Source organism: Mobula hypostoma, chromosome 18 (genome assembly GCF_963921235.1).
Source record: "Mobula hypostoma chromosome 18, sMobHyp1.1, whole genome shotgun sequence".
Lineage (NCBI taxonomy): Eukaryota > Metazoa > Chordata > Chondrichthyes > Myliobatiformes > Myliobatidae > Mobula > Mobula hypostoma.
In genome coordinates this window covers 32,491,406-32,506,042 of record NC_086114.1, presented here as the reverse complement: position 1 = coordinate 32,506,042, position 14,637 = coordinate 32,491,406, and the positions used below count along the sequence as shown (strand labels likewise).

Genomic DNA, 14,637 nt, shown 5'->3' with positions numbered 1-14,637 from the left:
ACTTCCTCCTCTCTACATTTCTATGAAATCCATTCTATTATTTTCAATGGAATGAATTTCAAAGGCAGGTTCCTGGAGTATGATATGGCATTTGAGCATGCTTAGTGTTACTGACTGGGGATGAACTAGGGACTAATTTTGAAATTGAGTTCCAACAAAAGGATGGATAATTGCTTTCCCGCGAGGGAAGTTCCTCACCATAGAATGTGAATACGAAGCTCATAAAATGGGCCCCTCTTGAAATGAAACACAAACTTATCAATGAACCCATGAGACTGAAATCGCTTTATAAAGCGCAACACAGCTCCCCTCGTTTTGAAAGAACTCTTAGTGTTAATGTTTACATGGGACTGTGGCCCTGTTTCTGCAATGGGTTGTAACAGATGTTCAGTAAAGGATTTATCCTGGCAATGGGTTAAATTCAAGTGAAATGGATATCTAGAAGCAGAACTTTGTTATTTAAAAGTATATTCCCGTTTTTTGTGTGAAATTACACATCCCTGTGAGGACCCTCAGTTCAATAATGAGTGCCCTTGTGTGCTGGCATGACTAGCAGCTCGTGTGAAATTTTAAATGATCCCAAGGTTAATAATTTGCATTAAAATCACCTACAATGTGGGAGGCAAGCAGATAGTTCCCCAGTGCATGCAGACCATCACTGATGGATTTGCCGGTAAGGTGGCTAGAGAGTGGGTGTATCTTGAGTTTCTGTGAGACCGTGAAACTGATGGTGGCAGTTTTGCCAACAGGTGGTCTATTCCAGATATGGACTTCTTAACACATAACTCTTCATAGCTCTTCTCTCATCAACATCGCTGGACAATCACAAGAGATGTGAGTCAGGCTCTACTTCATTACTAGTCACTCAAGTTCAAAATATATCACTGAATTTTCACTCAGCAGATGGTCACAGCCTACCCAGAGACATTTGGTATGAAAAGACATTTGGGGTGGCACAACACTTTACAGTACCTGTGACCCAGGTTCATCTCCCTCCACTGCCTGTAAGGAGTTTGTACGTCCTCCACATGACTGCGTGGGCTTCCTCCCAGTGCTCCCGCAGTCCAAAGACATCGAGGTTGGGAGGAAAATTGGTCATTGTAAATTGTCCTGTGGTTAGGCTATGTTTACATCGGCAATTGCCGGTCAGCGTAGCTTGAGTGGCCTGAAGGGCCTCTTCTGCACTGTATCTCAATAAATAAGTAACTCCTTATGACAAAGAAGAAATCCTGATCTCTCAGGCTGCCTCACCATGGCCCTTGCACATTGCCTACTTGCATTGGACTTTCTCTGCAAATGCAACAATATATTCTGTTTCTTTTTCCTTGCCTGTACACCTGAATACATGGAATGAAATAACAGAACAGGTTTGATGGGCCAAATGGCCTAATTCTGCTCCTATATCTTATGGTCTGAAGGGCATGCCAACAAAAGCTTTGCACTGTATCTCAGTACATGTAACAATAATAAAATAGATAACTAATTATCAAAAACAAACTCTGAAGAAATGAATGTATGATGATGAACTAATGTTCTTTCCAGATCACTCAGTTTGATTGACATGAAGTACAGGAGTATTAGCATTAATGGCAAAAGTTAAAACCCACTTCAATCTTCTCACCTACTGCATGTGGACTATTTATTTTCCAGTTCTTGTCTACTGGATCTCAGTGAATGGTGACCACAGGGAACTTGCAGAAGGGGCCACAAGCTACTCTGCAGCTTGTGGGTTTAAGAGATGTGATGGGGCAATCACGTGGGTTAACAGTGATACCAAGCCATGACTTCACTGTGCTGTACACATGTCAATGAATATAATTGGAGTTAATTAAATGGCCATACAGGAGCCTGGCCACAATGGATTCCTCACCACAATGGAGCCTGGCAGATCCAATGGCATTGCAGGGTCCCCAGCCATCCGAATGAACTCTGGTCCCAAATATCGCTGGTGGAGAGAACAGAAAACACAATCATAGAGACATCTTTCATACAATGATGCCATTCATTCCATCCTACCAGTGCGATCAATACTAGGGCAGCACGATAGCATAGTGATTAGCACAATGCTTTACAGTGTAGGCAACACAGGTTCAATTCCCACCACTGCCTGTAAGGAGATTGCATGAGGTATTGCTGGACGGCATGGTTCAAGCACCCTATACCTCACTGTATCCCAATAACTAAATAATTGTTGGAAATCTGGAGCAACACTAAAGGTGCTGGAGGTCAGGGGTCAGGTGGCACCTGTAGGCGGAAATGGACAGTCAATGATTCAGCTTGGCACCCTTTATCTGGACTGATGAACATCCACATCAACTATCCATAGATGCTGCCTGACCCATTGAGTTTTTGCAGTGCCTATGTGTGTGATTTTTTTCCCCAAAAGAATTGCCCAATTAATCCCATTTCCTGCTTTCTCACCTTACTCCTACAATTAATTCACATACAGTTTAGAGAATTGCCCATGAATCTGCTTTCAGGTGATCTATTCCAGATATGGACTTGTTTACATTTAACTCTTCACAGCCATCAAGTAATTGCATATAGTAATTGCACAATGATATCCTCTCACAGATTGTGTTAGGGTGTTCATCACTGATTCTAAAGTAGAAGTGCTAGGAGCTAAAGATCAGACAAATCCCACAAGACCAGGTGAACAATATTTCTCTCAGCCCTGGCAATCACCTGAACTCAGGAACATTGGAATATTGGAGCAGGGGTAGACCATCAGGCCTCTCAAACCTTCCCCTCCATTCAATAAGCATGATCAATCTGCCCTAGACCTTAACTCCTCTACTCTACCAGCTCCCATTGTCCTCAATTCCCTGATATTTCAAAAATCTATCGACCTCTTGCACTAAAAAGTTACAACGATCTAGCCTGAAGAATCTTCTAGAACTCTAGAGAATCACAGACATGAAAAGACATGACAGTTATGATTTTTTCTGCTCAATACTCCAGAGAGTAAAATGGGGTCCTACCTTTCCCTTCCGGTGCAACAAACTGGGCACAGAAGCAGTTCTCTGCGGCAAGTTATTCGCCTCGCTTGGGAATGCAGTATGATAATACGATTCTCTACTCGGGATGTAGTTACGTTCAGACTCCAACTGGATCCTACTGGAGTTGGTATTCAATGTACTTAAGGACCTTCAGAAGGGAATTAGAGAGTTACTCCCAATCTGTTCAATAGCATCAACTTACAGCTACCGAGAGCTGGCTCCACAGACAAGAGAGCCCAGATTAATCATTTCATTCCACAGCTTTATGTAACAATGATTCTGCTGAAAGAGGATTGGCAAGTGAACATGCAGGTTTAGACCGTCAGCAAAAGGGCCAGACGGGGGACTTCCTCTTATATGCAGAGATGCTCTGAACTGGAAATGCAATTGACAGCAATCTTCATATGGGACTTTAAAAAAGGTGAGGCTTATTGGACAAGAGCAGGGGAACGAGATTCTTTCAAAGGGCCTGCATAGTGGTGATGTGGGTCAAATGGCAGCAAAGCTCATTCACGCATTGTGGAGGTTTCTCTATGGCCACGGATTTCCTTTTGATTGTCACAGGAAAGCTCTCACAAGGCTTCAAACAAAGCTCAAGAGCTGTTAACCGGTAAAATCTCTTAGGCCAAAGCTTTCCAGCAAACTACAGACATTGTATAGAGATTTCAAGCTTCTGGTGGAGACCTTGCATCTTTATAATTTGTACACAGTACATTGACATACACAGTCACCAATTAACAATTAACACCAACAGACCACCAATTAATAAAGATTATATCATTTTTGCTTTTAGTATGTTATCACTATGGCTGTCTTCAATAATTCTGACTATTAACTAGATATATAGAAAGTATCCACCATTGTTAAATCATGTGCTATGTAGAGGAAGCAGCTCCATTATTTTCCACTCATCCATTAGAGAATGCTAATGACAATAGAATTGTAACACAAGTTGTACTTTCATCCTGCTGAAGTCTAAGAGGGTCAGAGGTATAAACAAGTACTCATTTCAGTGATCTCAACTCATCTAAAAACTAGGTACTTCTTGGAACTCATTCTGTTCCCAGAGTTGAGCCTTAGTTTACAAAACCTGAAGCGACTCTTGAATGGGCCAGATTATTGAGAGTTTTTGATATAGTACAGCACAATGGGCCAGATTATTGAGAGTTTTTGATAAGGTACAGCACAATGGTACAGATTACTGAGAGTTTTTGATATAGTACAGCACAGTGGTACAGCACCCAGTGCCACTGCCTCACAGCTTCAGCAGCCCAGGTTCAATCCTGATCTCCGCTGATGGCTGTGTGTACGTACATATTCCTTAAGGTTGTCATAGCCGGCGGGGAGGTGGGTATTGGGGATAAGATCCCAGTACCTATTAAATGGTCCCAATGGCATGCGTCTCAAAAAGCCTCTGACAAACCAAGTCCAGTTCCTGCTCTCAGGTGTGGTGTAGCTACTAAGCCGAGCAGAGCCCTTTCTACTGACAGCAGAAGGGACAAAGGCGGGTTACTGGCACCTTAAAACCAGTTGCTCCAGGCATCTAGAAGGAGAAGAAAAATTCTGGCCTCAAACCTCCACTGCCTTGAGTCTATACCCACTCATGGGGAAGGGGAGTGGATTAAACCCAGAGCTGGAAACCCCACACTGAGCTCAGTGCTGACTGGCAACTTCCGTGATGCCGCTGGTATCAAACTGTAATGGTCTCTGCCATTCCTTTGGATTCATCAACCGTGTGGAGAGGGGGAGCCACCGTTTGGACAACTTCGTGCTCTCCGTATCGTACTGCTCTGGCTGACGTCCAGGCTTGCGTATTGACTGAAGGTGTTGCACCAACAACATAGACAGCTCGGACTCAACATCCGTGGCCAACCCCCACCAATGGCAGATCTATAGTTCTCTCTGTGACTGCTCGGGTTTCCCTCAAGTGACCTTGTTGATTTGCACATCTCAAAGATATACTGGTTAGTGGGTCAATTGGCTGCTGTAACTTGCCCCCAGTATGGGCGAGTTTGCAGGAGAATCACGTGGCACATGAGAAAGAATAGGTTACAGAGAAATAAAAAGGGAATGAGACAGATGAGATTGCTCTGAGAAACAGCACGGAACTGATGGGCCAAGTGATCTAAAACACCAAAAGAGAACGTATAAAATAAGAACCACAGCATGGTTGCAGTTTATTGATAAGAGGGCCTTTGGCCTGTTGAATCCATCCGGACTCTCTGTAAGCACAGTGATCCAGCTGATTCCACTCCCTCACATTCTCCCCATTGCCTAGCAACTTTTTCCCATTCAGAGCATATCCATTTCTCTTTTCGAATGCTGTAGTGGAATTTACATGTCCTGCTGGCAGAGCATTCCAGACCCAAACCACACCATGTGTTCAGGTAGTTTTCCTTCTGCTCTATTTGCTAATCACTTTCAATTGTCGTCCCTGGTTCTTCTACCACTGAAATGATTTCTCTCCATCTGCTCAGTCCATACCTTTCATGACATTACACACACATTTAAGTCTCCTCACAGCCTCCTCTGCTAAGGAACAGCCTGTGTGACTCAGTCCAGCCATACACAGTAACTAAACGGATCTTAGTAAATTGCTGGAATTGTTTTAGTAAATTCCTCTCCAAAGTCTGAACACCTTTCCTAAGTCCTGATGAAGGGTCTCGGCCTGAAACTCAACTGTACTTTTCTCCATAGATGCTGCCTGGCCTGCTGAGTTCCTCCAGAACTTTGTGTGCATTGTCTCCATCTTTCCTAAAGTTTAACACTCAGAATGGACATGATACTTTTTAATTTTCCTCAACCAGAGTACAGGAAAACCCTAAGAATAAATCTCAATTTACTAGTAACTATAAAATCAGACACTGCACTGATCCATCTAAACATGAATATGAACAAAGAACAAATAGTGATTCATCACCTTATCCACCTTCAGGATATGACTGATCAATTTATTTTCAGTTCAAAAATTGGCTCCTTAATAATTGACATAATGCAGCTGAAGATTACTAATTGCTTGTTATGAATTAATAGCCTTGCATTTCTCTGTTATCTTTGACGATAGCCCTAAGTGCTTCCCATCCAGCGTCATGGCTTTATGAAACTGAGACAACTTTTTAACTTGTGGCATAAATGCACCTTGTTACTTGTGGTAATATGACTTTATGTGCTGCGAATGAGAGATGTACTGTGCTGTGCACCCTGGCCAAGAGGAGAGCCGCTTTCATCTACATTGAAAATGACAATAAACTTGAAATTGAATCTTTACATTGCATGGAATACACACACAATAATGCAACAATATTCAGAGTAAATATTGGTTGGGCAATAAGTTGCTCAAAACCGCAGGAATAATTCAAAAGCCAAATACAATAGAATATGCATACTTAAAATAAAGACAGAAAATGTTGTAAGCAATTAGCAGTTGAAGCATCAACTGGAGAGAATGAAATATAGTTATGAATTCAGGCCGTGAGACCTGACCTTAAGTCTGTTTCTTTCTACATAGAGACCACCTGGCCTGCAGGTTATATCTTGCATTTTCTATCTACATGCCATCATTTCCACATTCACTGTATTAACGTGACATACGACATTTACATGATCCATGACTTTATGTTGCCTCACTCCCCACTAATTTTTTGCTGTAACCTCTTCTCCACATACTCCCGTAAAGTTCTGCTGGATTCTATCACTCGCCTACATACCAGGTGTAATTTACAGTGTCTACCAATTAGTCTACCAACCCTCAGATCTTTGGGATGTGACTGGAAACCAGGGCACCTGGAGGTAGTGTGATCCCTCGAGTTGAGAAGGATGTTCTCTAAAGGGTTTGTCTATTGGTTTTCAGGTGACTGTAGAGGCTGATCTGAGATCCACGTAACTGAGATATTAGGCTGAATTCTCTTCACGGAGAATGGCTGCTTCTAACTTTGTTTAACATGGTGAGGCTGATGCATGGGCAGACACCACGGATCAGAGTCAGGTTCCAGTGGTATGGAATGCAAGGCGAATGGGTACTGTAACTGCTACAGCCTTCCTCCACCTTTGCTACCTTTGTGAAGTGTCATCATCTTCCATCAGTTCTGCTGCTGAGGTCCTGGTTGGATTGCTCTTTGTCTGGAACCTCTCCCTTGACCGTACCGTCATGGATAACCCTACCAGGAGCTAAGTGTCAGATGGCTAAACACACAGGAGCTCAAGAACTCGTAAACCTCTCCTCCATTACAAAATGGAGGTAATCTGCATTGTCACAAAGAGGATGTGTAAACTTCACACTGACAGCACCATAGGTCAGGATCAATTCTGGGTCACTGGAGATGAGACAGCAGATCTGTCCCATCTTTAAAATAATGCCATGAGATCTCTTAGATAGCTCATCCAACAGTGTAACATTCCCTTAGTTTCTGACTGAGAGAGGAACCCTTCTCTATGTGTTCAGGTTTACTGAGCGAGTCTTCAACATACTAACTTCTGACTGCATTCTACTACTCAAAAAAGATGATGCGAGATCATTTTGTTAATAACATAGTCACAAGATGCTTCAATAAATTGGAACATATAAACTAAAAAATCCAAGAATGAGTTGAGATTTAAATGAGGATTATTAAAATTCACTGGAAAAATTAATTGTTTGGTCTATGCAGTCTAAATCAATGATAACAATTGGTGATGTAATAAAATAAGACTTACCTATTTTAATTGTAACCCTTATCAGATAAAGAGTATTATCAAACAAAATTTGACACTGAAATCAGATGAAATTCTTGTACAGTTCACTGAATGCCTTAATGGGATGGGGAGATTTAAGGAGAGAAATTCAGAATTCACTGTCAAGCTTCCGAAAACTAACAAGTGCCAATGACACAGTGATGGAAATCATGATTGCTCAAGTGATCAAAGCTGAGAAATCAGAGGCCACATTCTTTCTCAAACAGCAGAGCTGACTAAGAGGTGACAACAGCACTAGCCATTAATTCCTGTTAAGAGTCAGTCAAGGGTTTGAAACAGGAACGGAATATCAATGCCAGCTGCTTTCTTGTCAGATCACTGCAGTACCGAATCTAAACGCCATCTTCACAGCCACTCACTTCCTGCTGCTTCCACTAGACTCACCTGTTCCTACAGGCTTCTCACGTCCAGAAGGTTCAGTTCCAGCCAAGTAGCCCTTTACCAGGCTGAACAGTAATTCAGTCTGATCCCCCAGGGCAGCACACTGGCACAACTAGTTGAGCCATTGCCTCACAGTGTTTCAGACCCAGGTTCAATCCTGACCTTGGGTGCTGTCTGTGTGGAGATTGCCCCACTCTCTCTGCGATGGCTGGGTTTCCCTCAAGTGATCCAGTTTCCCCCCATATCCTGAAAACATTCAGATTGGTAGGTCTGAGTAAATCTGGGGTGTCTTGTTGGTGTAGGGTTAGTATAAATGCATGCTTGATAGTTGGTGCAGACTTAGTGGGCTGAAGGGCCTGTTTCTTATACTATATTACTGTATGACTGATTTTTAACCATTCATAGTTGAACTAATTACCATCACTTACCTGTCCTTGAATACTATGTCCAGATTGCAGTCTTTGAACCTGATAGAGCAGAATGAGTGGGAGCTGGTATCCTGGCACCACCTGATAAGGGTTCTGGCCCCCAAGGAAGGGTACATCATCCTTAAGCATCTAGATCTGCTTTAAAGGTGTTCATATCTGGAAAGGCTGCACCTAAACCGGAAGGAGACTTTCCCCACAAGGTAAACATAATAGGGAGACTCAGGATGCTAAGCAAGCAAAGGTGAAGGGTGAAGAAAGGGGAAGAGTGGACTTCCAGTAAGATGGGGACATGCTTAGATGCATCAGCTTCTACAGGGCCAGCCAAGGGTGTTATTGTCTTTTTTTTAATGTATTTTTTTATGATAGCAAAATCCTGCTGTATATTAAGAACTTAAGGTACTGCAGGTCAAACCCATCGGCCATTTGCACATTGGCAGAGAAACTGAAAGAGCTGGACTTGGTCTGGACCATGCTGCTGCCTGCATCAATGAGGTGTCGGAGTCAAACGAGGTGTGCAGTCTAACAGCGAGTGACCGCCTTGGTCGCTTTTCCTCTGATTGCATGACCTTGTTGGAGATTGTTGATGTGGAATGCTGCAAGTCTGATTCGCTGACTTATTGGCGAATGGTGGGGGAGTTGCATGGCGTCGGTCGTAGCAAGGACTTAGCCTAAAGCTGCAGTGTTGTCTGTTTGCAGCTGGCCCAGAGAAATGTGTCGGAATCAGTACGCTCCACCAGGGTGCTGGAGGCATTGTGGCATGGTGTATGTGCTGGAATCAGTGCTGCTCTCCAGTATTCGCTTGGCAGAAGACATGATATGTTTGACTGCAGACTGCTGCAACCTTGATGGACTCAGGGACTTGGACTGTATTTATTTGTGTGCCTGTATCTTGCTCTTGTCTTATATGTGCTGTGTGTTCCTTGTGCTATGTATAAATCTTGATACTGTGTTTTGTACTTCAGCCCCAGAGTACCGCTGTTTCGTTTGAATGTACTCGTGGGTATTCATGTATGATTGAATAACAATTAAATTTGAACCTGAACTTGCATCATGCGAATTCATTTACAGTAAAAGGTGGTGAACTGATGAAGAACTGTAGTGTTACCTAATCACACTGAACATAACCTTGGGTGTACACATAAAACACTGGAGGAACTCAATGGGTCAGGCAGCATCTACAGAGGGAAAAGTACAATCAATATTTTGGTTCAATGCCCAGTCCAGATGAAGGATCTTGACCTGAAATGTTGATGGTCTATTTCCCTCCATAGCAGTTCTAGATGAAGGATATTGAGCCAAAATGTCAACTGTTCATTTCCCTCCACAGATGCTTCCTGACCTGCTGAGTTCCTCGAACATTTTGTGTGCTGCTCCAGATTCCAGCATCTGTGGTCTCTTTTGTAACTCTAGACTTATTTACTATCTCCAGCCTGTGTGAAGATCATACCCCTCTCCCTCAGAGTCACAGATCTCTGGCCATACTGATTCTCACTTTCCAGGGCTTTCCCTCCATTACCTGAACAGCCAGGCCACTCACACCCTTTGCCACCCATCCCATTCTATTTGACGTTACCTCAAAAACTATTTAGTTCATCACAGTAACATCTACTGAATCAAGTTCACTCTGTGACAACTTTATTAGATACACGTACCCACCTGCGTGTTAATGCAAATATCTAATCAGCCGATTATGTGGCAGCAACTCAATGCATAAAAACATGCAGACATGGTCAAGACGTTCAGTTGTTGCTCAAACCAAATATCAGAATGCGGAAGAAATATGAGTGATTTGATTGTAGAATGATTGTTGGTACTAGGCAGTGTGGTTTGAGTATCTTAGAAACTGCTGATCTCCTGGGAATATCACACGCAGCAGTCTCTAGAGTTTATAGAGAATGATGTGGAAAAAAAACCATCCAGTGAGTGGCAGTTCTGTGGGTGAAAATGCCTCGTTAATGAGAGAGGTCAGAAGAGAATGGCCAGATTGGTTCAAGCTGACTGGAATGTGACAGTAACTCAAGATTCAACACATCAAGTCTTGAAGTGGATGGGCTAAAGCACCAGAAGCCTATACCGGGTTCCACTCCTGTACCTGATAAAGTGGCCACTGCGTGCATATTTAACTCTATTCTTGCTATCCTTTTCAAAGTTCAAAGTATATATAATGTCATTACATACAACCATGAAACTCATTTTCTTGAGGGCATACTCAATAAGCCCATAAATGAATAATAACCATAACAGAATCAATGAAAGACCGCACCAACATGGAAGTTCAACCAGTGTACAAAAGACAACAAGCTGTGCAAGTACAAAAAGAGAGAAATAATCATAGTAAATAAACAATAAATATCAAGAACGTAAGATGAAGAGTCCTTGAAAGTGAGTCCATAGGTTGTGGGTACATTTCAATAATGGAGCATTTTGTTTGTCTTATTACAAGTGTGCCTGCATTCAGATGCAGAAACTTTATTCTGAACGCTACATTTTTTTTTTACTCCTGATGTGGCCTTAGCTGCTAAAGCCTTAACTCTATCAATAAACTCCCTGTCCTTCCTTGACTTTACTCATCGGTCTTGCAAAGAATCTTCTGATCTCTCTAGGAACTTAAAAGCTAACTGATCCATCCAGTTATTCAGTTTGCCAGAACTGTAAGCTGTCTGGTCTGATAGAAGAGCTTTTGTTTTCACCAGAACTGAGCTTGGTATCCCATAAATTTTGATTCCCATCCTCAACAATGTACCAAATTTAAAATTCGTATTTATTTGTATCCATGTCAGTCCCAGTGCAAACATTATATTTATGCCCTTTTTTAAAATTCTGCCACAACTTCTATTTTGGTTCATAGTTTTATGATGTCACTGGTCTTTTCTCTGCAGAAGCTTCAACACTTGGTTCTCCGTCGCCAAGACTCTCTCCAACCAGAAAAAGTAGCCAAACACCACAGCCATCAGGGCTCCTGCCATGGATATTGAGAAAAGCCTCCAGCCCTGACTCTGCCCACCTGTCCTGCACCATACTGATCAATTTTTCCATCCTTCCTACAGTTTATGTTGTCAATGGGTTATAATATGGAAAGACAAAGCTAAGATAGAAAAGCCTTGAAAGAACTTGAAAATGTTTTAAATTCTTAAAATGTTAGCTGACTCAGGAACAAAAACCCTCGAAGATCCACAGAATTTTAGAAATGTTATTTCATTGAAATAGATCCTGCATGGTCATAATAAAATCAAAACTGTGAATATCAAATAATTAGAAGGCACCTTAACAGCATTAGCAATCATAGGCAGTTGTGTTCATTGATAGAACTCAGGCTGTGTGAAATTACTATGACAGTCAATTCAGAAAGAATTGAAGATGATAAAGTGCTTATAATACTCAAAGAAGTAAATTATAAAAAGCAGATAACTGTTGTCAGTTTAAAGAGCTGAAAGTGAAATGCTATCACCTGGCTATAGCCAGAGGAGGCGTACCTGTTGGTGATGGGTTGGTAATGGCTCGCTATTGAATTCCTGTTTTCTGTTTTCCACTCTTCTTGACGATGCCAACTCCCTAAAAACACAAATCCAATTACTTACAAAGCCACAGTGCTCTCTGATAACAGCAAGTGGAGCATGGCTGTCCCTTCATTGTGAGAAAATCCTTTTAACCATGAAGAAGGCAGCTTGACCCACTGTATTGCCACACAAGGAGAGACAGTTTGATGCATTTCAATTCAGCATCTTGTGATGGCAACCAGATCACCTTCTCGCTGGAGGCATGGCTTCCTGCACTAGACCTTGAAGTTGCCTTTCGACCGCCTGCAATGTGTTTATGCTTGTCCTACACCCAGTTCAACAAAGCAGCCACAAAACTAAAACTAAAAATAGCAGTCCCTTTGGCTTTGAGGATAATCCACTTAATCTTTTCATTAGTCAGCACAAGAGAGGCTAATAGTCTTTTTTCTTAAGCCACTGGTTTGTTTCTTTTTATCAAGGGCTCAGTCAATGTTGTACAGTTAACAGACATCTGGAATAGTATTTAAGGTCGTAATACAGGCAAAAATATTGGGAATTGTCACGGAAGCAAGAATACTCCTGAGATCTGCAGCTAAACAATACACAGAGGTCATTCCGTTTTAAAAAATAATACTTCTCTTCATTTTCTTTCTTTTGGATTACTGTTACGTACAACGGTAATTGGTAAGTGGCCTACTATTGCCACATGAAGCGAGATATGATGAAAAGCTATTGTTTGCATGCCATCCGGGTAGATCATTCCATATATTACATCGAGGTAGTAAAAAAAATGTAGAGGAGGTACCATTAGAGAGTGCAGGTAGACAAATAAAGCCATGATGAGATAGAGTGAGAAATTAAGAGTTCATCGTTATCATATCTGAAGTTCATTCAATAGTCTAATAACAGTGGGATTGAAGCTGTCTTTCAGTTTGGAGATACAGTATATGCTCTCAAGCCTTTGAATCTTCTGCCTGATGGAAGGAGGGAGAAGTGAGTGACCAGGGTGGGAGGGGTCCTTAATTATGTTGGCTGCTTTTCCAAGGCTTGCAAGGAAGGTAAGTTTATACAGAGTTATTGGAGGGGATGCCAGCTTGCATTCATAACTCCTTGCAATTTCTTGTCATCTTGAGCAGAGCAGCTCCATACCAACCTGTGATGCATCTGTATAAAATGCTTTCTATACTGCATCTACAAAAATTGAAGAGGGTGACGGCAACCTGCCAAATTTCTTTGAGAGCAACATGGAAGCAGTAAGAGTATAGGGCAGAACCACATAGCTCCTATCCAGTGACGACCCACGACCAGGTCATATTCACTAGCTTCATTACAGGAACACATAACCCCCCAAACAGATTGCCAATAAGAAGTGCAGAAAGTGTTCATTGGGTCAGGCAGCATCAGCAGAGAGAGAAAGTGAGCTGTTCCTTTCAGACAAGGACCCTTTAACGGAGCTGACAAAGTGAGAAGACAAGAGGTTTAAGTTGCAGAGAGGGAGCGGGATGGAGAGGGCAGAAATGGTTGCAATAGATTACATGCCCAAGTTGTCTGGATAAAGTGAAATTGAAACAGAAAACATTGGAAACATTCAGCAGGTCAGGAAGCAGCTGTGGAGAGAGAAAGAGGGGATATTTTAGATCAATGTCTGCCATACAGGGAGACTACTTCAAATAGCTTAGCAGGAGGTATAAGACCAAAAGTCATTGGAGCAGCATTAGGCCATTCGACACAATGAGTCTGCTCCAACATTCAATCATGGTTGATTTACTTTCCCTCTCAACCTCACTCTCCTGCCTATTCCCAGTAATCTTTGACACCCTCGCTGATCAATGAGCAGTCAGTGTGATTACACTTTGATGTGCTGCTAATGGCAAGGCTGTTGGACATGCACAGCAGGTCAGGTTGTTCTAACTGAAGGAGAAAAACTGACCCAACATGGGTGATGTATAGCAGACATGGCAGGTTCTGACACTAAGATAGCAAGGCACCTAAAGTTGGAGAACTCAGTACTGAATCTGGAAAGTTGTAGAGTGCCAAGACAAAAAGTATGGTGTGGCTCCTCAAGCTTGTGTTGTGCCTTATTGGAACAGTGCAAGAAACCACAGACCAAAAGGTCAGAGTGGGAGTAGGATAGGGAATTAATCTGGCAGGTAACCAAGAGCTCAAGATTACTCTTGCAGGCAAACACAATTGCTCTGGAAGGTAATTGTTCAGAATATCTTTGGTTTCTCTAGTGTGGCAGAGAACGCATTATAAACACGGAATACAATTGGACAGGAAGGAGTGGAAGTGAATCACTGCTTTATAGTAGCTGAGCGTGGAATTTAACCAGGTGAAGAAGAGAGCCCATTGGGCAAGATGGCCCGATGGGAGTTGAGTCTCTTGACACCGTAGATGTAGGAGAGGTTTTAGTGATCTGTGCATACTAGAAAGGGGAGCTTTGCCCCCACCAGCCAGTGTCACCATGCTTCCAGGGCCTCTTGGTCAGCCAAAGGTTCTTGGTTCCCAACATCATAGTTACACTCTGAAGGAGTAAAACGATTGGAAAGAAAAGCACAGGGGTGCACCTAATTATCCACAGAAGAGCACTGTGGCAAAAAA

General features: G+C 42.4%; 1 protein-coding gene across 1 annotated transcript in view; it reads right to left on the bottom strand.

Annotated features, from left to right (window-relative positions):
- Positions 1 to 14,637, bottom strand: part of LOC134358441 (tyrosine-protein phosphatase non-receptor type 13-like) — a 426,694-nt gene that overhangs the window by 243,570 nt on the left and 168,487 nt on the right. The window contains exons 8-10 of the mRNA XM_063070670.1: positions 12,013 to 12,091; positions 2,982 to 3,147; positions 1,871 to 1,945 (exon numbers count right to left, since the gene is read on the bottom strand). Coding sequence (XP_062926740.1) covers positions 1,871 to 1,945; positions 2,982 to 3,147; positions 12,013 to 12,091 — 320 coding nt within the window. The remainder of the gene's footprint in view (positions 1 to 1,870; positions 1,946 to 2,981; positions 3,148 to 12,012; positions 12,092 to 14,637) is intronic.